The 25,170-nt window shown below is 42.3% G+C and overlaps 1 protein-coding gene across 4 annotated transcripts in view; it reads right to left on the reverse strand.

The window, feature by feature from the left end:
* The window catches only part of SORCS1 (sortilin related VPS10 domain containing receptor 1), a 502,288-nt gene that overhangs the window by 307,800 nt on the left and 169,318 nt on the right, over nt 1-25,170 (reverse strand). For all 4 annotated transcript variants that reach the window (XM_032422994.1, XM_032422990.1, XM_032422991.1 and 1 more), the window contains exon 2: nt 13,973-14,040. In XM_032422994.1, the coding sequence (XP_032278885.1) occupies nt 13,973-14,040 (68 nt within the window). The remainder of the gene's footprint in view (nt 1-13,972; nt 14,041-25,170) is intronic.

The following is a 25,170-nucleotide window of genomic DNA, read 5'->3' on the forward strand; positions in this document are numbered from 1 at the left end:
TAGCACATGTGTATTCTCTGAGGGAAATGAGGACCCACGAGGGTAATTACACATCTCAACTCTATCTCCTCCAGGAGGATAAAGAATCCATAAGAAAGGAAGGGTAGCATTATTTCCAGTGGGTACAGGAACTACTGGGTGACAGAAAGTGTCAAATCAGTGAAGAAAGATGGCCCAGGAACTAGATGCAAGAGGAACCAAAATCCACAATCTAAATCTGCTCTAGTCTACAAGACCTATTTCAAGGCTTATCACACCCCACATCCATCAGCTTGATGTTTGCCACTATAAACTAGACTGGTACCAGTACCTTGACCTTTGCCCAACTACAATGGGTCTTTGGAGTAAGTGAAATTGCTCTAAGTTTCAGTCTGAATATACCCTGCAGAGCTGTATCTGGAAAAGGTGAAGAACACAGATGAGTTAGTACCCAGGAACAAAGGTGGCAAACTGATGTACCTCAGGCTGCCAATGCCATGCTGCCATTAGCTAAGCTAATCAGAACTGTCATGGAGGCAGCATTCTTAGCTGACAGGAGTCCGGACAGTAGCTGACTTCCGTCGCCCCCCGCCCCAGCTCCAAATGCTTCCTGGTGATTGGAGGAACAATTGTATCATGTTGGTTTCAAACAAGCCAATGGAAAATGTAAGCAGAGCCCTTTTGACTAAGAGTCTTCCAGTTTTGTAGATACTCTAAAACTGGCCCAAATTAAATAAAAAAAAATGTAATAGACATAGGCAGAGTCCATAGATTCATAGATCATCTCAGCATCGAGAGCATCAGCCTCTTTGCAGAGCTGCCAAGAAGGGAAAATTAGAGGCCAGACCTCTATCAAGAATGCAGCAGTAACTAGAATCATTTGATGTCAGCAAAACTCTGATTGCTAAGGCTACTACAGGCTGGGACCCACTGTCACCTGGTAAAAGTATAGTCTCCATCGTATAACATTCATTTCAGGTTTGAAGAGACAGGTTGTTGGGATTGCCTTCTGCAACCCAACAAGAGGAAATGTCTCATGCAATGTAGAAGGAAGAGGATGGTTTAAATTCTGACACACTCCTTTGAGGTCAGAAGTGATAGATTCCCAACTGAGAGAAGGCAAAAATAAATCAAGAACAGGTGATCTAGGAAGTTGGGAAATGACAATATAAGTGAGAAAAATTTCACAATAAATACTAATCAAGTTCTAAGGGTTTTCAGATGAAGAAATCTCCTTGTCCCACCAAAGAAAAGAATTTATGCATCGACTTATTACAGGCATGGCTAATCCAATTATTTCCAAGCATATGGAATAATGCATAATGCAGTGAGTATAAATTTCCCAATTAATGTGGTTTAGAGTTGGGGATGGAGAAGACAGACTTTCGTCAAGTCATCTTCTTTCTTTCAAACTCAAAGAGTTAAAGCTAAGTTCACACTGGCCTGATTCAATGTTCTTATTTGAAAGGGGCGAAGAAGCAGGACACTCAAAGATAAATTCTTTTCAAAAAGCTCTTTTAAGTCCTGGTCCCCAGAAATGCTGGCAGAAATAAATATACATTTTTTAAAAGAAAAAAAAAAAAGTCCTGTGCCTTTCATGAATTGATTGCATCTCCTGCTTCTGCAAGCTAAGAAGTCATAATCCTCTGCAATCACAGATTGTTTGAAGCCAATAAACCAAAGGTGATGACCTTGCTAATACATCCCAGCAGGAGGAAGAAATAAAGCCGTGCTGAGGAATAACTCTTCAGCACACCATTTCCCTTTGGAAACAGGAGCATGGAACTGAAAGTGCCCCAGCTTGATTTATGGATGAACAGTATTTTGGAAACCTCACCTGAAAGAAGAGGAAGGGTTTTCTGAAGTTCTCCAGTAAAGGCTGCTTTCATTCCTCTTGTTCTATGACACACAGGGCAAGCCCCCGCCCCTGGATACCAGCTTCCTTGACATGCACAACTCCCCTGGCCTCTGCTCACAGAGAGGCTGCTCTATCATGACTGTCCCATGTCCCTCCACCTAAAGTTAATTCTCTGGTGACAGCACAGCACAGAGCTCAGGATCAGGAATTCAAAAGGGCCCAACATATATCTGTTTTTCAACAACCCTCTGATGCTAACAGAAGGAAATGCAACCAGGAGACACAAATGGGAAGAAATTTATCTTCCTTTTACTATCATACCAGCTTCTGACACTCACGGAAGCATCGCTATAGACATGCAGCATAACAGTGTCAATCTACACGCTGAAATCAAATTAATATTTGTCACCTCCTTCATGTGTCATGGCAATAAATTACAGCAAGAACTGACATTCGAGTTCAATAACAAAGGGAAGTTAACCTTTGATTACCTTTGATATACAGTATGGGGCAAGCTTTACATCCATTAATTAAGTACACAGGAGACATAGATAATTTTTTAAAAAATCTTCTTTCCCCAATATATTTGTCCTGGTGCTCCTTTTTACTGAACACGTACCACAGGCTGAGAACTGTGCTCAGCACTGGGGACACAAAAGAAAATAAGATAACAGGCAACCTTCAAAATATTCCCCGTAAGGGGAATAAATATACAGAAAGTACTTAAAATTCAAAGTAATGCATTCAAAAAGGAAAACATGTAAAACAGTAAGAGCACCTGAGCAGTAATTTATTCTCTGTATGGAAGAGGGTGGTCAGGGAAGAGAGAATCCCTGTGGGGTTCAAAGTCTGCGTCCTAGACCCAGAATGCCTGGATTCAGATCTCTTCTCTACTGCTTAATACCCTTATGATCCTGTGTATAAGTTTCCTCATCTATAAAATGGGTATAAAAATAGTACCAACTCATAGGGTTATTGGAAGAATTAATTTAGTTGATATGAATAAAGCTCTCTTGAAGAAGTTCCTGGCACAAAGGAAATAGCCATTATAAATGGCTATCATCATCCTTTATTAGATAAATCAAATACAGGAGAAAAAATATTTCAAGCAAAGACAACCACAGAAGTATAAAATCCAATGTTTTTGTTTGTTTTGCATTATTTACTGAGTGTTTAGTAGGTGATACACATTTAACATAACCATCACCATAATTCTATGAGATAAGTGCTATTATGACTCCTTTTTTTTGATGAGGAAATGGAGCAGAGAGATTAAGAAACCCCACCACCATCTCAGAACTAGTGAGTGGACAGAGCCTGGATTCCTGTCTAGGCAGTTCAACATCCTAGCCCAAGTGCTGACCTGTTTATGGATTGGCCTTCCAAGAGCACCTGTTGTCTGGCGGAACCTACAAGCAGTTGACCATGGCTAGAGCATATAATGATCTTCCTTCATTGGAATTCTAGGAAGTGGAGTGATCAAACTCAAGGAATATGGTTATCCAAGAGGAGAGGGATAAGGGAAGCCAAAGCAACATAAATTTAGAATCCAGAATATTAAAGTCCCAAAACTAGACTTTTAAATATAAAAGGAGCAAATCATTGGCATGGGCTCCAGAGCAAACTGTGGGAAGAAAAAAAAGGGGACCAAAAGAAACTCAACATCACTTCAATGTGACATCTGAGCTGGTCTCTGTCTCTGTCTCTCTTTTTTCTCTCTCTCAAGAGAGATATGACAGTGACTACCAGACGTGGTTAATACACAAGCTATAGGTCCTGGAGGTTAAGAGCTGCCTGGTGAAAACCTACCATAACCAGATCAGAGGAGGCTGCTCAGTGTTCACCAAAGCTATGGAGGTAAGTTGTCACTCACGAATACCTAGGAACGTGGGGGACCTGACAAGCAGATCCAGCAGTTCCATACATATGCAGAAAAATAGCAACTCCTCCTACAGAGCTGAGTGGATTTCTTAACAATAGCTTTAATAAAAGGCTTTTCAGATAAACTCCACCTGCTCTGACCAGTTCCTTTTCACAAAGTCCCCTGGGGGCTAGATATGTACTAAGTTTAATATTATTAAAAGTCACACTCCTCTGGATATTATTTCTTAAGTGTTCTGTAGGCTTTTAAACACACTTGGATTGGGGTTCCTACTGTTCTGCCATTTGTCCTCCCCCAACCCCCAGCTTCACTTTCTTCTCTATGTAGCATGGACCCCCTCATCTACCACTGCAACCTCCTCAGCAACCTCACCCTGTTGTCATTGTTCAACACCTCTCAGGAGCTACATAACCAACCGTCTTTTGAGTATGACATAGGGCTCACTGCAGTGAAAGCGCAGTCATGCTAACCCCAGCCTATAGCCACCCAGCACTGCACCTGCAGCCCCTGAGCCCTCCCGCCTCATGCCTCCTCAGCAGCCCTTCCACATTGTTGATCCTCAAGTCCATTTCTCACTCACCGTAAACCCAAATGTCAGGAACTCTCTCAACTCCTGGTCTCCCAGGAAAGCTGATCTGTGTGTGCCCCACTCTGGCTTCCTTGCTCAGTGGAAGAAATGCTCCCCCTGTGCTCACCCCTCAGGCCATCCTGATCTACCATGGCTGGATAAGCTCCCAACACTTACCTTCTCTGCCACTCAATCTACCAGTTGGATTCACTCTGAGGTTTTCACACATTTTCAACATCTTCCCACTGATTTATCCCCCCATAAAACATGGTCAGGGTTGCCCTCTCTTCAAGAAAGGAAGATATCCCTTTAGTCTATGACCTCCTTTATGGAAAATCATGTTTCTTCCTTTATTACCCTTCACAGCTTCTTCCTTGGAAGAGTTGTTTCTATAACCTATTCTCAGTTGTAGGTGCTCAGTAGACATCAGTAGAGCAGATGTATGCAGTACATGGCCTCACCATCCACTGGACTATCCAAAACGATAGCAGAAAAGTCATTCTAGAAATATCTCTTCCTCCCACCTTCTCACTCATCCAATTGGTCCGTTCATTTTTACTTTATAAGATCTATTGGAATCCACCCCCATGAAATCCCATACTCCATTTTTTCATGCCCGCCCACCAAAAGTCAACTCCTTTTCATCTCTTACTTTACTGACTACTGTTCTCATGGTCACCAGTCTTGCTCTTTTCCAACTATATCTTCAACATGATACCATGATAATTTTTTCCCTAAAATTCCCATTTCATCAAGTCTTTCCCTTGCTCCAAACTTTCAGTGATGCATTACTTCCTCTGGGATAAATGTCAGAATACCTAGCACAGATGAATTTGAATTGGCCCATTTCTATTTTTCTGAAATCATCTCTAAAATACTCCATCCATACACAGACTATATTGTGATCTCGTGTAATCTCCTTAAGATGCTGTGTCATCAGCATATAAAAATGCCTGGAATACAGTACACACTCAATAAATAAGCAATTAGCCTCGGGCGCCTGGGTGGCTCAGCTGGTTAAGCTTCTGACTTCAGCTCAGGTTGTGATCCTGGGGTCCTGGGATTGAGTCCCACATCGGGTTCCCTGCTCAGCAGGGAGCCTGCTTCTCCCTCTCCTCCCTGTTTGTGCTCTCTCTCGCTATCTCTGTCTCTCTCTCTCAAATAAATAAATAAATAAAATCTTGAAAAAAAAATAATTAGCCTCTTTTACTGGCCTGATTCCTACTTGTTCATCAAGAGTGAGGGGGGCATCTGGGTGGCTCAATCAGTTAAGCAGCTGCCTTCAACTCCGGTCATGATCTCAGGGTCCTGGGATTGAGCCCCACATTGGGCTCCCTGCTCAGTGGGGAGTCTGTTTCTCCCTCTCCCTCTGCTTCTCCCCTCTGCTCATGCACAATCTCTCTCTCAAATAAATAAAATCTTAAAAAAAAAAGTCAGTGCAGGTATCCTTTCATCCAGGAAGCTTTCCCTTCCCAACCCAGAGCGTGTTATGGTGCCTCTATTATGGTACTTGACACGTTAATCTCATTTATTTATCTGTCTCTCCCACCAGACTATGAGTTGCTTAAGGGTGACAATCAGATCTTATTCATATCTGGATTCACACCATTTAGCATGATTCCAGATGTGTACTTATTTATACATTCAGTTAATTTGACAAATCTCACTTAAATGGCAATGTGCCAGGCACTTTTCTGGGCATTTGCAATAAAACAGAAAGTGAAAAATACAAAGTCTCTGCCCTCAGGGAGCTTATATTCTAGCGGTGGGCATCAGACAATAGCCAAGTAATAAATAAAATCATTACAGATCACGACATGTACACTGAATGAAACACACAAAGAACTGTGGTAGACAAAAACAAGGGCCTTCTCTTAAATAAGGTGGATATAAATAGTTTTTTAGAAATATGGTGGTATTCAGGCTGAGATCTGAAATATGAATGCGTTGCATTGACTGAATAATGAAACTGTATGTTGCTACACATAATTAAATTGTGCATCTTCTGAAATTCTTTGTGCTCAGTATAGAATTCTATACTCAAAGACAGTGTAGTAAAATGGGAATTAACATTCTAAGTACTTCCTGAATCTATAACTAGTTTTGATATTAGAATGTCAGTTGCTCCGCTTTCTCTAGGAATATTTTCTTGTTTCCTGGGCTCATATTGATAAAGTTACGAGAACATCAGGGCCATGATTGCTTTAATGTCTATCTCGTCTGTTACTTTGCTAAAAAGAGAAATGGGGGACTCAGCACAGAGCCAACCGCTGAGGTCAATGAGGAGCGCAGAGGGGCAGCCTGAGGCCTGACCCTCACAGAGATCTCAGGAAGGTGCGCAGAGTCTGTAGGAAGATCCTTGTAGAAACGGCCTTCATGTGGGTATTCAAGAAGATTTTGTCAGAATTGAGGAGGCCAACAAACATTCATGGTCATCTGTGGACATTACCGGGTTCCCGAACTTGAATCTGGGCTCTTCCCACTTGGCACTCGCTGTGTTCCTACTCTGATCGACTGTGATGTCCTTTCACAAGATCATGTAGCATATGATTCATACAGTATCTCCTACCTGGAGGGCATGAGGTTAAAAATTTAGGATATAAACCAGTACAAGACACAAACCCGGATTTCAGAAACCCTAAACCATTTCTTAATATATTGCTTCTAAGCAAAAAAACATATAATGATATTTAGTATGTGCCAAGTTCTATTTTAGGTGCCAAGCAAACAAAAATAACTAAGACGTGGTCACAGACTTTGAGTTTCCAGGCCAGTATAGAAATAGATGAGCGTTGACAATAGCTCGTGCATAGCTACACACTGCATTTGCCACACTTCTGTAATCACCCGCTGAGTGTCCGCCCTTCACTAGATTTGCAGTTTTTGTAGGGAAGAAACGATTTCTTACTTGGATCTTTTTCCCCAGGGTCTGTCTAGCACAGTGCCTGGCACAAAATAGGGGGCTAGTCGACGTTCGTTAAACTGAACCAAATAAATATATATCTGACAACCATCCTAAGACAAAGATACATAATGTGCTACAGTATTAATGAGGAAGGAATGATTTACTTTGGCTGCGGGGGGAGGCAGGTGGGAACAGAAGTTCTACAGAGCCACAGAGCAATAAACCTATGAGGAAGTGTTCAGCGTCACTAGTGGTCAGAGAATACCCCTCAAACCACACGGAGATCAACACACCATTTTCACTGAAAAAACTTGCAAAATTTTCAACTAAATTAATTTTTTTTTTTTTAAGATTTTATTTATTTATTTGACAGAGAGAGAGTTAGCGAGAGCAGGAACAGAAGCAGGAGTGGGAGAGGGAGAAGCAGGCTTCCCGCCGAGCAGGGAGCCAGATGTGGGGCTCGATCCCAGGACCCTGGGATCATGACCTGAGCTGAAGGCAGATGCTTAACGGCTGAGCCACCCAGGTGCCCCTCAACTAAATTAAATTTTAATTTAATTTTAAATTCAATTTTTAAATTGAAAATTCCCAGGGCTGGCGAAATCATTGGGAAATATATAATTTATTACTGCTTATGGGTGTGAATTGTCCCAATCTTTTTAAAAATCATCTCAGCTATCCATTAACACTACGTATGTATATATTTTTGAAACCACAGTGTCACCTTTAGGACTCCAGAGTACGCTACAGCAAGAAAATTACCCCAACACAAGGACATGATTGCAGTATGTTTATGGAAGTGCTATATGTAATAGCAAATATTGTGGACATGAGCTAGAGATCCACTGAAAAGGTAATGGGGAGGCCGTGGGGCACAGGCATTAACAGGATCGATTCAGGAACCACTTCTGGCTGCATTATGCTGGGAACATGACTCAGCTTTGCAAGCCTCACTCCTCTCATCTGCAAACCTGGGATACTAGGAGTGCCTGTTCTGTAGGCTGATAGGAAGGTAAAAAGCACTGAGGACATTTCCTGGCACGCATGAAGCACTATGTAAGTTAGGGTGTAGCTGTTTAACTCTGCACTGGACATCCATACGATCTGATGCTTAACTTTATCTTTTTAACATAGTCATCAGGACAGACACCAATGACTCACTGTTAAGGAAACAAACAGGTTATCAGAGTTCTGTGACTGGTTATGCCTATTGATCCTGACATATGTGTGTATCTGTTGATCTTTTTGAGTTGGGGCATGATGATATGGACGGAATCACTAAAGACTCTTAGCATCATCGACCTCAGGAAGGCTAGATCTGTGTGGGAAGAGACTATTAACATTTTTATTTGTCTCTGCACTGTTTGGCTCATCATAATTGAGCATATATTACATTTTTTCAATTAAAAAAAATAACAATAAGGTTTAATACAATAGTCTTATAACTCCAGGAGCAACAAGCAACTCCATGTGACACAAATATGGGAAAGGGAGTCGGATTTAGAAAGCTCAAAAGAAGCCAGAATCCAGAATCCAAAGCATGTCCTGATCCTGCTGGGGAGTGTGGCTCTCTCATTGAGACCCCTGGAAAGGCACTAGACATTTGCATGCACAGAGAAGAGTAACACCATCAGAGCTGTGTGACATGAAGAGTCCTCCTGTGGGGAAATTACCATACTGTAGCTTGATTCTTTTTCTTTTTTTAGGGTGGGTATCCCTATTTTTTATATTCTTATTTTTGTAGTTGACTGAAAGCTGGATTTTGTAGCAAAGCATCCTTCAAAGCAGGGACTAACAACCTATCCTAAGCTGCCACTTTGCTCTTGCCCTGGATGAGGAGTGGGAAGGCAAGATATGCCTAGCTAATGTGTATCCACCACAGGGAAGGCAGAGTCCCAGACTTCCGGTCAGCTTCTGTCAGCCTGAACTACAGGCGCTCTCCAGACAGCACTGTCTGCAGCCAACCCCACACAGACACTGCCTCAGGGGACTCTCCACAGAGCCATTCTCTCCACAAAGACTCCACGGGGAAGCCTCTCTTGAGACCTGCTGTGTGTAACACCCAAGATGAGGACACAGGGCTGGCTCCCAGGGTGGAATCACAGAAAGCCTAACCATGCTCCCTACCTTAGCCACATGCTCCTTGCGCCCAAAAAGCAGGTATTGCTCCTAGAAAAGTACCTAATTTGAAGATGTGTTAGGACGCTTGCTTGTGTTTCACCTGAATCTGAAATGGTACCCTGGATTTGAAGAGAAGTCAGCCATGTCAGCCGAGCTCTAGGACACGGGCACCGCGGGCTGCCTGTCCCTTTAAGAGTATCCCTTTCAAAAATGAAGGGGGGGAATCAGAGGCGGAGAGGAACCATGACAGACTATGGACTCTGAGAAACAAACTGAGGGTTCTAGAGGGGAGGGGGTGGGGGGATGGGTTAGCCTGGTGATGGGTATTGAGGAGGGCACGTTCTGCATGGAGCACTGGGTGTTATACGCAAACAATGAATCATGGAACACTACATCAAAAATAAATAAATAAATAGGAGAAAAAAAAAAAAAAAAAAAGAGTATCCCTTTCAGCTCCTTCCAGAATTGCCTAGGGCTTTCTCACCAGCTAAGCCTCTCTCAGCAAAGTGCTGATTACCCAGGCACTAGAGGGAAAAAAGCTGAATATATTTCTTCTCAGAGATACTGTATCTAGATTTTGACATTTTATTTATCTCAACCTTTAAGCTTATCTTGCTCCAATATGGCAAAACCACCAGCTCTACCGAATCTCAAAGCTTAATCCACTGTAAAGTGGAGAAGATTCTGAGGGGTAGTGAATTGTTCTGTGTCAGCTCATCCCCCTTTCCTCTCGGTTGGACTCCCTGAGTGAACAACAACACAACACAAAACAAAATCAACAACTTGCTCTAAGATTAAGGTGTAGTCAATGACAAGGCCACCTGGGGGCAGAAGCGCATTAATTCAGCGCAGCCGCATCTCACCCACAGCTTGCTGAGCCAGCGAGGTGTGAGGCTAGGACATCACTACAGGGTCAGCTGCCTCTGGGCCTCTTTCCTGTTCTGACACCCCCTGCCATTTGCCACTTGACCCCTTCTCACTGTTTGGTGGGAAAAACTCGTGAAGAATAAGGGCTCCACTGAAAAGTGCTTATGTCTCTTTGTTGGACAAGAAGCCATTTCCCTTTTGCCCGATATTTTTCTGGAATAGTAATAAGCTGCTCAGAAGGTCACAGTTCTTTAAAAACTCTATTTATTTCATATATTTATGATTAAAATTTTGTTTGCTTATTTGCTCAGGTACAGAAAGAGTCACCAGAAGGCAGAGGGGACTCCCGAAGACAGGTAAGTGGTAAAATGATTGAAGTTTATTAACTAACATCCCCGTAAGTGTATGGCCTATTATTTACTAATCGCATGACCCTGAGCACACCATAAAAATGAAGTAAGAGGACGCAATACTGCATGTGTGGCACTTAATCTCATGCCTGGCACATAGTGACCGCTCCATAGAAGTTTGTTTTTATTATTGTTGTCATTATCATCATTATCACCAGCATCATTGCCATTATCATTAAACCAGAAAGGTGTTGGGTTTAAGGATTTAAAGTCTGGTTGAGGAGAGAAAATATACAAGTGAGTAAAGTAAAGAAGCAACGCTTATCTCGTGTCTTTATTACAAAACTTACGTTGTATGACAGTTTGTTTACATTAGATCTATCTTATTCTGGGATCTGGCAGCTCTAGGTGGCTGCCTAAGTACGCAATCCAATACAGTTATAGAAGGCAGGTTCCATACAAGTACATTTAACTCTCATTTGAACTGTCCACGGATCTTTGCCCCCCTCTAGACAATGAACACCTGAAAGACAGACAGGGCTCACGTGCTCTTGATCTATGTACACACCCACATTCCCCTCCATGGACCAGAACAATCTAAGACCTACAGGAGTTAATCAATACATCTTTGTTGAATAAATTAATAAGAATATGAAATTTAAGTATTCACTGGTCTGTTCAAGAACAGATGCTTACTGAGCATCGTCAATGGGCTAAGTCCAGTGCTCTGTGCTAGGGATGTAATGAGAATATCTAAATTCCAGCTTGTCCCCAGCAAGCCCCCAATTTTAAGCCAGGTTTCTAAAAAGAAAGTAAGAGCTGATGCAGGAGAAAACGAGTTTGGCACTAGTTTCCTTCAAGCAGGGCTAACCCAGACTCTCCCTCTCCTCTTCTATATTAACACCCCAAAGAGATCCCCTAAAAACCAAACATGGGCATCGTGAACCACCCTAAAACGCAAGCCCTACCAAGGCAGTTATGAAGTATTCGAAATATTTTTCTTTCTCCTTCCCTCTTTTCTTTTCTAAATTATATGTTCATTAAGGCATGGGTTCTTCTATCAAAGCATTAAACTGATAGTTCTAATGGTATAGCGCACCCACAGTAGTTATTTGCTACAAATGAGACATGTAACATAGGGCAGACACGATAAATGACTATCGTGGCTCGATCAGAAAAGTAAACATATGCAGGTATATTATATGTGTATACGTGTGTGTGTGTGTATGTATATGTATGTGTATTTATGTGTGCATATGTATGTGTATATATCCTCCATTGAAATCGATCCTAAGATTGAAGGGTCAATAGATGATTCCTTCCACACTTTCCAAAGCTTAAGCCCATGGAGGTTGCTCCTTCAGAAGAAAGGCCTGGTATTACTTTTGTTTGCTTATTTGCACACAAAATTTTTATTTATTTATTTTTTATTTATTTATTTATTTTAATTTTACTAACTCACCCCCCTTCTTGAGATGAGAAAAAAACATCCTCCCTAGGCCAGGGCATCAGTCACAGTGCTCCACAAGAGGGAAAGGAGCATGGTGAACCTGACTTTCAGCAGTCTAGGGCAAGCTGTTCCTCCTGTCCCTGGGGCATGCCCTTCGCCCTGCTCAGGTTGAGACTTGGGGCCGCCAACAGCCTCTGTCCCCACTGAGACAGAACTGCATATCTTTTAATTTTCTAACATGCCGACTACACTTCACACAGCAGATGCACCGCAAAGTAAAAGCTGGCTTTTACTTTCATGTATGTACATACATTAGAGCAATCTATCAAGGAAACATAAGCTTACGCCGAGTCACAGAGAGTCTGATGAAGGGGTCCTGAATTTAAACAATAAAGCAAGTGTCAGGCCCTTAATGCATTAAAGAATTGTACTTTCTGAGGCTCCTACCAAATTTCCCACACTTTAATTTAGTTACATCATTTCCTTGGGACCAAAACTCTGCATAATTGACCTTCTTGTTGGGGGAAGAGTTCAATAATCTAAACACCTCACCACAAGCGCAAGAACAGGATCCTATCCTTTTCTTTGGTCTGCTGGGGTTTTCCTAAAGCACACAACAATTTATTTGGGGTTTCTTATACGGAGTGTGAGGCCTAATGGAAAACAGCCATCAGGTTAAAATGAAATTTAGCGAACAATCCTTTTGTGGGGTAGACTCCTTTAGGGTGTATAACTCATGACCCTCCTCTGTGTGACAAGGTCATTGCCCTACAACCCAATTGCTAAAGCAAGTACAGTTACCTCCCCTCCAGCCCTGTCACTGTTCACTGTAGCAGGGATGGACCCCTGACCCAAAGGGCAGATTGGACTCCTTCTCCCTAGACATTAGCCCTGCGACTGAGGCCCAGTAGCCAGTCTCTCCTGGTCATGTTAACTGACAGCGGATGAAGTTCCCTGCTGATCCGACGTGCGGGAGAGCCGCCTGCTTGTGTCTGCCCAGAGGCAACTCCCAGCTCCCATATTCTTTGTACCACCTCTCCCCGCACCCCCCCATCCTCTGTGCACAGCAGTGTACGTGCTCAGGGATGGCTGATCAGAAGTGATGGTCAACGTATTTAAGCCATCACTGTAACGACGGCACTGACCCATCAGACTCTGGGCTGGGCGCCAACCCAGTGATTGCTGAATATCATCCCTGGGGTCATCTCCACCCTCTCCCCAGCTCAAGGATTATCACAAGATCCAGGCCTAAGCAACCAAGCACCTCCTGTGGCTGAGGTCAGTTTGGGTGTGGGCACATGACACGGGCTGGCAAAGACCCAAGCACGATGAGACCAATAAAGCCCATGTTTACAAACAAACAGAAACAATGGAACATATAGCCCCTGAGAACAAAAGGAGCCAAGAGCTGCCTGGATTTCTGAGGACCTTCCTGTCCCTAGTTTCAGCCTAACTGCACATGTGTGCTGGTGTTCAATGAGTCAGTCAGATCCTCAAGGATCAATAGCATTCATCTGAAGAATTTATATTCACACAATACAGTGTGAATCCCAGACAGGAAGGCATGCACGCAAGTGTGTGTGCATACACGTGTGTGCTAGTGAGCTGAGGGCCAGGAAAGAAGCGGTGCTGTAGATCCTCTCTGCAAACACCCCTCCTTTCCTTTGTTTCTGCTCCAACAAGCTCATAGATCAGTGAGAACTGTGGGAACCAAAACACGTCAAGGCAACCTAATAATGAGCAGTTTAGCAAAAAGACCTGTGGCCAAAACAAGGGGTCTATAAAGAAGTAAGGATCTGGCCTGCCTGGGGATAAACCTCAATCTGTGACTAAAGAAAACAGAGAGCAAATAGAGGAAGCCGTGAGAACAGAGAGCCAAAAATCTCCACCACCACCACCCCCCCCCCCCCGGAAAAAAAGAGGTGGGGAAGAGCAGTCATGGGCGTCATGTTTAAGTAACACAGTAATCATTAGCTCACTTTATCTACGTACCTCCAAAGCGAGCTCTCAGTGATGCTCCCCAGGTTATAGTCATAGAGCTTTGTCAAAATGAGAATCACCTGAAGGCAAAAGAAGACATCATGGTTAGTCTCAAACAATTACAATATCATAGAACTGAAATGGCCCAAGGGAGGACTTAGGATTCCTTTAATGGGTGCTTAACATAATTGAATGAATTGTTACAGCATCACTTAACTGACTGGGGAAGGGTTTGCCAGGGCCTTCCTTTAAACTGCTCAGGCCTGATCCCCTCCCCAACTTTCTCCCTCTGTCCTGCAGTAAGAGTTACCTGCCCATCCAGGCATTCCTTACCCTGGTGGGCTGAAGGCTTTCAGGGAAGGCTAGCAGAGCTGTCAAATATGCACCCTGCAAGGGAGCCCCTGAGCAGATGGTCAGGAGAGAGTAAGGTCAGTGATGTAGGTCCCAGCCCTAATAGCTGTACCACACTGGGCAGGTTGCTTAGCTTCTCTGAACCTCAATGTCCCCATCTATTAAGAGGGCAACCAGTAATGCCATCACCCAGAAAGGCTTGCTGTGAGGAGTTAAAATAGGTAATAAGGGCTAATTATTCTCCAATCTGCATGGGGTTCTTAAATGTCAGTTCCTTCCCTTTCCTCTCCTTTGCAGGGCTGGCTTTATCCGTTTCTTCTGATTCTCCAATTTCTGGGAAAGCCACTGGATGGAATCCAGGCTTCCACAAGAGCTCAGCAAGAACATTTTAACAGGAGCATATTTATGTTTTATGGGGTCCTGAAGCTTACAGAATTTGGGGAACCCTCCATAAGGAACAGCATATAAACATACAAATTCAAACTTCAGAACAGGTCCCAGGACACTGACACTTCAGCTCCATTAGCTTCACGGCAAACCCTTCTTGGCTTTGAAGCCACTGCTATTCTCAGCATCACTCAGAGGAACTCCAACGATTTTGTTCTTTCTTTCAGAATTCAACACTCATTGAACACTTATTAGGAACCCAGGATTTCGCCTGATGCCTGGGGAGAACGTAAATACAGATGAGGCCTGTAGTCTGTGATCCAGTTAGGACAGGAGGAGCTCATCAAAGAAAACCTCAGTTGACAGACAGCTTATCTACCCCTCCTCAGTCCCACGGACACTCATGCCCATCATGGCAGCTTGAGAAGACTGCGTCTTTCGGCATCTGCAGTGATGACCAGGGCCCCCTGTTACCTGGAGCACATGAGCCCCAGGACACATGGGAAGAGTCCACAGAGCAGTGTGTTCCCACCCAGTGAGTCCTCACCCCTCATTCGCTCTCCTTACATAAGGACAAGAACTTAATAGGTTTGCTCTGTTTTCTGTTGAGGTTTCCATTTCTCTCCTGATTCACATAACCGAGACCATTTGGCCCAGCCCTGCTGTTTCCAACTCAGCAGAAAAATGTTGACATCGATTTCCAGGATTTTCCCTGAAGGCCAAGGGATCGGTTCTAGTCACAGTGAGCACAGAACATTCTAAACTTGAATTCCAAGGCAGCAAGCTGCCAAGGAGTACAGAACCTTTCCAAGTTCCACTCTGCCAGCACAGGGCTTGATTTACTGAAGGCACGAGCATCAATGAGCAGATTCCCAACACTTCTTTCACAGCAAGCAAACTAGAACTCCACAACCTTAGGTCTGTCCCAAGTTCAAGGGAATGAAGAACTATGGTAACCCAAAGACAGGCAGAGATCTGAGGAGCTGTGCTCTAAGGCCACCCCTCTCCTGAACCACTGCGCAGGCTTCCTTCAAGGACCTGCTCAAAGCTTGCTTCTTTAGCAAAATGTGAGCATGTGTGAGGTACCGGGCACCCCATAGGTACATCAGATGGTGCACCTGCAGTGGGGGCATATGCTTAACAGTTCTGCGTGCCAATTAAGTCACTCTAAGTGCTAAATTTCAATCACCGCCATCCCAGGAACGCTGATCAGCGGCAGCAGGGTGGCTGTTTGTTGGAAGACACAGAGTGACGTTACCACTCCACCTCGGTATGATTTTGCCAAATAGGCCTATAAATCCCCCACCAAGAATATGGGGGTGTGGGCATAAAGCATTTCTCGGTAGTTGCTCTCTTGATTCAATACAACAGTACACTCAGTAATGAAGTTCAGCTGGGCACAGGCTGCATCTCCCATCCATCTGATGAGGGAATTCAGAGGAGCCCCGGAGAAGGAACTTTTAACCCAGCAGGTAATGGTGTGGAGCCCCTCACGCACACACACACACACACACAGAAACTGTTTAAGCAATTCTCAGGCAGGTGGGCAGGGAGGTAAAAATCCACTCCCTGCCTCTTCTTGAGGGGCCAGTAAAACGAAATGTCACTGATACACTCAGGCAGTTTATCAATACCACACCCGGAGAGGCGTCCTTTCTGGCATTCCAAAGTATATCTGCTTGAATCAATCTAATCTTTCTGTTTTCAGAACGAGAGCAAGAAAGAAGGGCGAACTGCTAACCTTTAGTTATGTCTCCAGTCGATTCCTTGCAATCTCTCTCCCCCGCTTTTTTCCCCTTCTCTGTCTGTGTGCATTATTTACCCCCATACTCCTGGATAGTGATGCCTCATTGTATTAGATCTGGTTTGTTGTTGTTTCTTCGCTTTTCTGTCCTGGTTAATTAGCAATACTATTAATAGAATTAGTACCCGTTAAAGGGCCCACAACCCAACCCAATGAGGAAAAGGGGAGAATGCAATTGCCTGCCTATTCTGGTCCCATTGTCTACTATTTTTGTGCAATTTTCCCAAACTTAAAAAAAAAAAAAACAGTGAAACTTTTTCGTCAAGTGAAATGTTATATGTACTTAAAAATACATAAACAGTAATTTATTTTTATTCATTCGGTAAACAATTTCCATGTATAGATTTAATTCTACAAGCCCAACTGCATAGAATTATAAATCCAATCAATGAGAGCAAGGCTGTTTTGATACACGCACACACAAAATGGAATACTCATCAGCATCTCATTTCTTTCTATATCTCATTTCCATTATATAGTACCAAAATATCCCTGATTCAAAACAGCAAGTGATGACCATAGGGTAATAGCTTTTTTAGGTTCCTTTTTAAATTTTAGGATACTTTCTTTAAATAGCTATAATCCAACTATCAACGGCTTAACAACCTCTACCTACGCTGGGCCAGGACCTCAGCACCTAGTCATCTGTGGGTCTTGGCGCAACGGCATGGCTCAGGATTCCCCACCCGGTCTGTCACCATGTGCCATCTGTACTCTTGTTTTGCTGTGGCTCTTCCTGCCATATCCATTGTTTGCAAAGCTACTGGGGGAACGTCACTTGGTCCGTGTGTATGTTGAAGCCAACCCACCAAGCTGTTATTTTCAAACCATCCATCCCTTAGAAGGTGAGAGAGTGCCAGAAACAGTGCCGGGATCTGTGCAGGGATGAGTGAGGTTCCTCAAGGAAGTGATCACGGGCTTCCTCCTTAGGACTGAGCCAAACTGACACTATCTGGGCTCACCAAACTACTACCCCTTTTCCCAGAGTTTTCCAAAGCTCCTACAGAATAATTCCACCAACTCACCCACCCCAGCCTCTCACCTACCCCTCTGTACGTAGCTGCTAAGAAACCATCACCTTAAAAAAATGTATGTGGTATATATACACGTGCACATATACACAATGTATATGTATCTATGTGGGATGTTGTTCGGCCATTAAAAAAAAATCTTGCCATTTGTATCAATATGGGTGAAACTGCAAGGCATTTTGCCAGGTGAAATAAGCCAGATAGAGAAAAATAAATACTGTACAGTATCACTTACATGCAGAATATAAAACAAACATACAAAAACTGATTTCATACGGACAGAATATAATGGTGGTTGTTAGGGACTGGGAGGGGAAAGGGAAATGGGGAGATCCATGTCAAAGGATCTGAAGTACAAACTTTCAGTTATAAGAAGTTCTGAGGCCCTAATGTACATCAGGGTGACTATAATTAATAATACAATATTGTCTCATTGAGGTTTTGATTTGGATTTCCCTGATGCCGAGTGATGCTGAGCACTTTTTCATGTGTCTGTTGGCCATTTGGATGTCTTCTTTGGAAAAATGTCTGTTCATGTCTTCTGCCCATTTCTTGATTGGATCATTTGTTCTTTGGGTGTTGAGTTTAATAAGTTTTTTATCGATTTTGGATACTAGCCCTTTATCTGATATGTCATTTGCAGGTATCTTCTCGCATTTTGATCTCACTGATATGAGGAATTCTTAATCTCAGGAAACAAACTGAGGGTTGCTGGAGTGGTGGGGAGTGGGAGGGATGGGGTGGCTGGGTGACAGACATTGGGGAGGGTTTGTGCTATGGTGAGCGCTGTGAATTGTGTAAGACTGTTGAATCACAGACCTGTATCTCTGAAACAAATAATACATTATATGTTTAAAAAAAAAAGAGAAGAAGATAGCAGGAAGGGAAAAATGAAGGGGGGGGGAACCGGAGGGGGGAGACGAACCATGAGAGACTATGGACTCTAAGAAACAAACTGAGGGTTCTGGGGGGGGGATGGGTTAGCCCGGTGATGGGTATTAAAGAGGGCACGTTCTGCATGGAGCACTGGGTGTTATATGCAAACAATGAATCATGGAACACTACATCAAAAACTAATGATGTAATGTATGGTGATTAACATAGCATAATAAAAATACAAAACAAAACAAAACAAAATATATCATAAAAGCAAAAAAAAAATAATACAATATTGTCCATTTGAAAGTTACTGAGAGTAGATCTTAAGCATTCTCACCAAAAAAAAAAAAAAAAACAAAAACAAAAAACAAACACAAAACAAAAATCGAGAGAGAGAGAGAGAAAGAGAGAAAGTTAACTATGTAAGGTGATGGAAGTGTTAATTATCTCGATCTTAGCAATAATTACACGATGCATATGTTTATCAAAGCACCACACTGAATACTTCAAATATATACAATTATTTCTCAAATAAAGTTGGGGGGCGAGAAGCAACCATCACAATGGACCCTAGGGAAGGAAAATGTCAATCCACCTCCCCCCTCATCTAACCCCAACTTCCGTCTTCACTGGGTTACAAAACAAAAGCATTCACAGAGATAAACAGAGACACTACTATGCCAATGGTTATTAACAGTGTTCTCTTGTGAAACAGCAATAGGCGGCCAAAACTATGCTGTTGTGGCAAAACATCAGGACAAGCCTTATTTCCAGGTATGCATTCGACTCTCGTATGGCAGCAACCTAAGTTTACATGTGGGCAGTCTCCATCATGCCCAGCATTTGGACATACGACACCTTCGAATGTGACAGCATGTTTTGTTTAATCAATGTAAAAATATAATTTAGAAATGAAACCCCAAACATTTAAGGAACCCCTAAAACACCCTCCTGGTAACCTGGTTCGACACAATATATTTTTGAAAACACCCGTATGAATAACTAGACCAACGTTTATTCCACACTTCCCAAGTAGAAGGATAGGAATTCTCCATTTCTTTTCCTAAGGAAGGAACATAGTGTGCTGACCCTTTCCTTTGCTAACTTACAACAATATATCCCAGAGGAAGGGGGATGGAAGGTTGGGGATGGGCATCAATATATCTCCCACATTCCCCCCACTCCCTGAGGAGGATGCACATATTCCCCCTATGAGTGTTCTCTCCTAATTCTTTAGCTTAGGAGTAGCAACCTGGTGGAGGGCTACTGAGAATCTTTCTTGAAGGAGGAGCTTGCTTAGCAAGCTTACTATTCTTCTTAAATGAATAATTTAGGTTAGGGTAGCTGTAGGAGAACTTACAGACATTTAGGGAGATTTGACTTCTACCAGAATCCTTGGCCTGGCCACTGCACTTCACCTCATCTCATCTTCTCTGGGAAATCTTAGAAAAGCAAGACATGTCTCCTCATTTTCCAATTATTAATGATTTGCCTCCTTTTTTTTCTTTGTGTCCAACTGCAGAAGCCGATTCTAATCCCGAGGCAAACAGAAGTGCAGCCCTGGTTTCTTGACAGTGAGCAATCTGGGCTAGAAGATCCTAAAGTCTCTTTTATTCCTGAAGATCTATAGTTCCAAATCCTGAATAATGTAGATGGCGACACAGATGCTAGTCTATAAAACAAGGCATTTTCTTTTGTATTTCTCTCAGTGATTAGTGATTCAGGGCTGGCCTGGGCAGGTGTTTTTGTCATTGTAACACATGGGAGACTCCACAGAACTCATCCATGCTAACACTCCTAATTCCACCTACCTGGGGTGGGCCACAGTCTAGCGTGGGTGAGCAATGGCAAAGCCACACTGAAGATGCCAGTAGATTGGCTCAGGGGCTAAAGCTGGCTACCTCCATCCTTTCCCCACCAACTTCCAGCATGCCCTGATGTTTCCTCAATTCCCTGTCTCCAATGGCCTCCTCTCTGCTTGCCAGAGACCAGCTTGTTGGATATTTTAAAAAATGTGGATAGAAGTGATACGGGGACAAAAAATTATAAGGCCTGAAGAGATTTAGAACAATCTTTCAGGGGACTGAAGAACAGGATACAATATAAGAGGGGTGTTCAATAGCCAGAATTTTTTGTTTTTGTTTTTGTTTTGGGTTGTTTTCTTCGCACTCCAGTTTTAGGGGAAAAGAAGCAAACTTACAACAGTGGTTTTCCTAAAAATATGCACACTCCAGATTGTGTCTTTGGATGAGAGAGCCAAAGACAAAATTATTCAACTTTCTAACTTAAACAGAAGTTCTCATTCCTTTGAGTAGCCATGAATTCTTTAAGAATCTGATCCAATAAAATCTAGGAGCATAAAACAATGACTATAACTTTAATGATACCACTGATCTCCTGAATCCTAGGGGGGTCATGAATCCAAGAATAAGAACCTTCTGTAATTCCCAGAAAATGAGAGCTTTCTTCAGAAGAAAGAACATTCAGCTCTAAAATTCTACACATTTAATTCAATAAACATTTATCAAGCCTTCTTAAGAGGCAGGGATAAAAAACAAAACAAAACAAAACAAAACCACAACAAAAAAAACTACATGCTGTGAGGACACAAAGAGAGAATGAGACTCGGTACCGGGCCCTGGAAGCTCACAGTCAAGTGGGGAGGCAGAGCTGTGCAGATGGTTACACTAAGGAAGACAAAGGTTTGCAGCAGGACAACAGTGTTTAAATCTCCTAGCGAGCACGAAAGGAAAGTATAATCAGGTATAGACTCTTACAAAAGAAGACAGTCAAGACAAATCCCAGAAGATGTGCGTGATTCTGATGGTGACGAGAAGCTATAGAGCTGGTATTCTAAGGGAAGGGGGCATGAGGATAGCAGTCCAGAGGTGTGAAAGCTCACAGAGCAGTCAGAAGAGAGCAAGTCCCTGGGACACAGAGTATCAGAATAGAGAGATACATTAGGCTCTACTGTGGATGCCTTAAATACAGGACGGCAGTATGCTCTGCCAAAACATACAAATAAACAAGCAAACAAATAAAGGCTTTGGAATCAGAAGACCAGATTTTGAGTCTTGCTTTAGCCACTGTATCTGTTAGAATGGCTTTGGCAGCAAGAAACAGAACACTAAAAATCACTCAAATAATGAGGCATATATTGTCTCAGATAAAAAAAAGGTCCACAGTTTATGCAGTTCCAGGACTAATACAGCTAACAATGCCATCAGGCATCCCCACGGTGTACACACTTCCTCTCTGAAAGTGTTAACACTTAGCGTGTGTGCCCTCCTGTTTGCAAGGTGGTCCTAACACTTCTTTGTAGCACGTGCAGACGCAGCTACACTCAGCAAAGAAAAGAAGGACCTCTACTGTACATCTGCTTTTTTATTTTTAAATTAGAAATGACACTTTCCTAAAAGCCCTTCCAGCAAAATCTCTATAGTCTCAATGAACACTATTCAGCCACATGCCCACATTATGGCTTCAATGAAAGTTGGGAAAATGAGGAAGACAGGGGTCTGGAGATGGACTTGGTGTTTCCTGTGGTAAGAGATGGGCTCTGCCAGTAAAGAAATTGTGGGTAGTGGCTGCCGAGTAACAACGAGTAATGTCTGCCACTGAGAGACCTCAAATAAGTCACTCAGATCCTGAAAAGACATTAAAAACAAACATAAAAAAAAAGGAGATAATGTTATCTCTCTCCTTAATCTCTTAGAAATGGGAGAAGGGAGAAGCAAAGAACAGGAAGTGGAAAAATTCTGTGAAAATGTTCAAGTACTATGCAAATGTAAGTAGTTGCTATTATTAATAACATCTCGAATTTATTGGAGCCCTAGTCTGTGTGCCAGATAAATTTCATTATTAAGGGTATTTCAAGTAATTCTCTCGCTCTCTCTTTTCTGATGAGGAAATTGAGGCACACAGAGGTAGGTAATTTATTCAGCTGGTAAGTGGTGAACAAGTTTAAATCACATTATATATGGACTCTTACTCACTGTGCTTCATTATCTCTATGGTATGTTGTCCTGAGTATTTCTGTTACTAAAGGTTAGTGAAGGATCCTCACTTTCTGTGCAATTCAAAAGTATTGTAGACCTGTTATCCATGAGACACGGTACCGGCCACAGACTCCTCCTTCACTCTGCCTTCTTCCAGACATCCCTGGAATATGTTTTCCTTATATGAGATAAATGAGTTTTCATTCTTTATTGACCTTAGGTAAGTGGCATTTTCATTTGTCATTTTTAATTTGTTTTAAAAAACCTTTGAACCTTGGTGAAATCCAGTGTTAGGGGATGATTCTTCCACTTCAATCACAGAAGTTGGCGGCTTCCAGATCAGGGGTTCCAGATAATGAATGCATGCACATGGAACTGCAGATTTCAACAGAACAGCTTATAGTATCTTCATTTTCAGAAGATTTAAGGGAATGTGTAATTGCACTCCATTTGAGTCATCAAAGGGATGAGAATTCAGTAATAGCTAAATCGGATTAAGAGTCCTCAGAGGGGAGTTGAAAGGTTGGTATAATGGTTCGCACAACCACCACACACGGGCATCTGGAGTCATCAGACAGAGGTAATTCAGCACACACAAACACAATTTGAAAAGAAAAAACAGTAGAAAGGGTGGGATGAATTTGGGGTATGGGGCCAGCCAGAAAGCAATCAGATTTTTGCCTCTGGGGAGTCCTTAATTCCAAATGGCCTTCATATTTTCCAAGAACCCACACATAATTTAATGAAATGTTTCTTTATGTAATATCCTCTGAATGACACTGAGATGGTGTGAGTGAGTTACATGGCTCGTGGACCTCCCTGAGGAACTTAAAAGACCAGACAGCCAACAGTGTTGCAGACAGACACAGTGGTATATAGGTAACTGACTCAACATGAGGCACAGAGCAAACCCTAGAATATGGGACTGCCCTTTTGGAGAGTAGAACGTTTTTAAGTAAAAATCTGCCATATCCTCCTCTGACTCTGTTCCCCTCTAGAGGTCATTTGCAGCTAAGATATGAGGTCACGGATAGGACGTGAGCTGTGGACCACTGTCCTAGGAGTTTCCATGTGAGAAAAACTACAGCTCTTACTCAAGACAACTCGCATCTCTCTCCCCTCTTCTGCTGAAAGTCGAAGTTCTTTCCTGGTAGTGACTAGCAAAGAAATGCATGTAATAAAAGGCTATTAACTCTCTTCCTAGAGCCAGGTCATTATATTTAGCAAATAAACCCAATGGACCTAAGTTGTTCTTTGACGCAAGTCTTGAAAATAGAACTTGTTTTTCTATTCTTCAAGGGGAGGGACACTATCAACTAAAAAAAAAAAAAAAAAAAAAAAGCATTTTCTCCAAAATCCATTAATCTCACAATATGCAGCACTTCAGTCCTCCATAATCTTCTTTCTTCTCCTCCTCCTCTTCTTTTTGAATAAAAAAAGATAATTCCCAAAGCATATATCCATATCTTGTGGATGTTAACCATTTCATATTCTCCTTTCTCTATTTAAATTACTCTGCTCTAAATTATACTCTATTTTAACCATCTGCATTACACCAGGAGAGCTAGAGAGGTGCTAAATTATCTTTTTTTTCCTAGAAAAAAGCCTGATACCAGTATCAATGTAATCCCCAAAGAGTACCATGATAAAATGATTGTACAAAATATAAGGAAAACACATACTCTAGGCAAGACCTCTTGACAAGAAGGAGAGAGTAAAATAGAAAAATTAGACCTGGAGAGACCTAAAGGCAAAGCTTCAAGACATCAAAGCAAATGAGGCTAGGGAGGAGGGGGAGAGAAGTAGGAAACTCAGCGAGTTGTTTGGAGAGACAAAGTCCAAGGAAACCACAAAGAATACCCAGTGCAAATCTACTATTTCATAAAGAAACCAACCATATACCATGCTGTCCTCATTCCCCTCCATAAGAAGGGAACAGACCATCTTTCTCTGACTTAAGCCCTATTTGAATTAGGTCACTGGGTACTTAGTTATAGAAACACAAATAAGGAGTTATAAAACAGTAAGAAAATATTTCTTGCATTATCTTCTCTCTGGAAACCTAGAAAACAAAGAGAGGAAACCCCTATGTCTATGTTAAAGGGGGACAACCTGAAGTTGTAAGGAGAAAGAGGTTGTAAGGAGAGGGAAAAGGGATATGAAGAATGGAGAAGTTCCCTTTCAACTTCCCCCATACACTGATCTGAGGGATACAGGCCTCCAAGTTCTCAAATCACTCTCTGTCTGAATTATAGACATAATCTAAATATTAAACTCTCCCGACATGAGAAGCCACACATAAAATGAACAAACCATTAAGCAGCAAACTGTCTGTTAATGATGAGGGGCCCTTCTGTTCTTATGCTTCCTTATATTAAGCTTCAATACAAAGAAATGAACCAAGTCATTCCTTTTCTACTTTGGCATCTTGGTTTTTATGCTGTTATTCATGGATCTGAAGAGGTTAACTCAATTTTTAAAAATACTATGTTTTCAAGGTTAACACAACACACTAACAGGAAGCTAATAAATAAAGATATGCATCTTATGGTGATCCAAGTGTCAGAAGATGAACTTCAATAAAAATGGAATTTAAAAAAATGAGGATACAGGCTTTAATTTTTTTTTCATTTTCTCTTCTCATTTACCATACAGTGAAACTAACAAAAACAATAAGAATAAAAAATCAGAGACAGTAAGGGCACCTGGGTGGCTCAGTCCATTAAGATGGCTCAGGTCATGATCCCAGGGTCCTGGGAT

This window comes from Phoca vitulina, unplaced genomic scaffold (genome assembly GCF_004348235.1).
Source record: "Phoca vitulina isolate PV1807 unplaced genomic scaffold, GSC_HSeal_1.0 scaffold28, whole genome shotgun sequence".
NCBI classification, from domain to species: domain Eukaryota; kingdom Metazoa; phylum Chordata; class Mammalia; order Carnivora; family Phocidae; genus Phoca; species Phoca vitulina.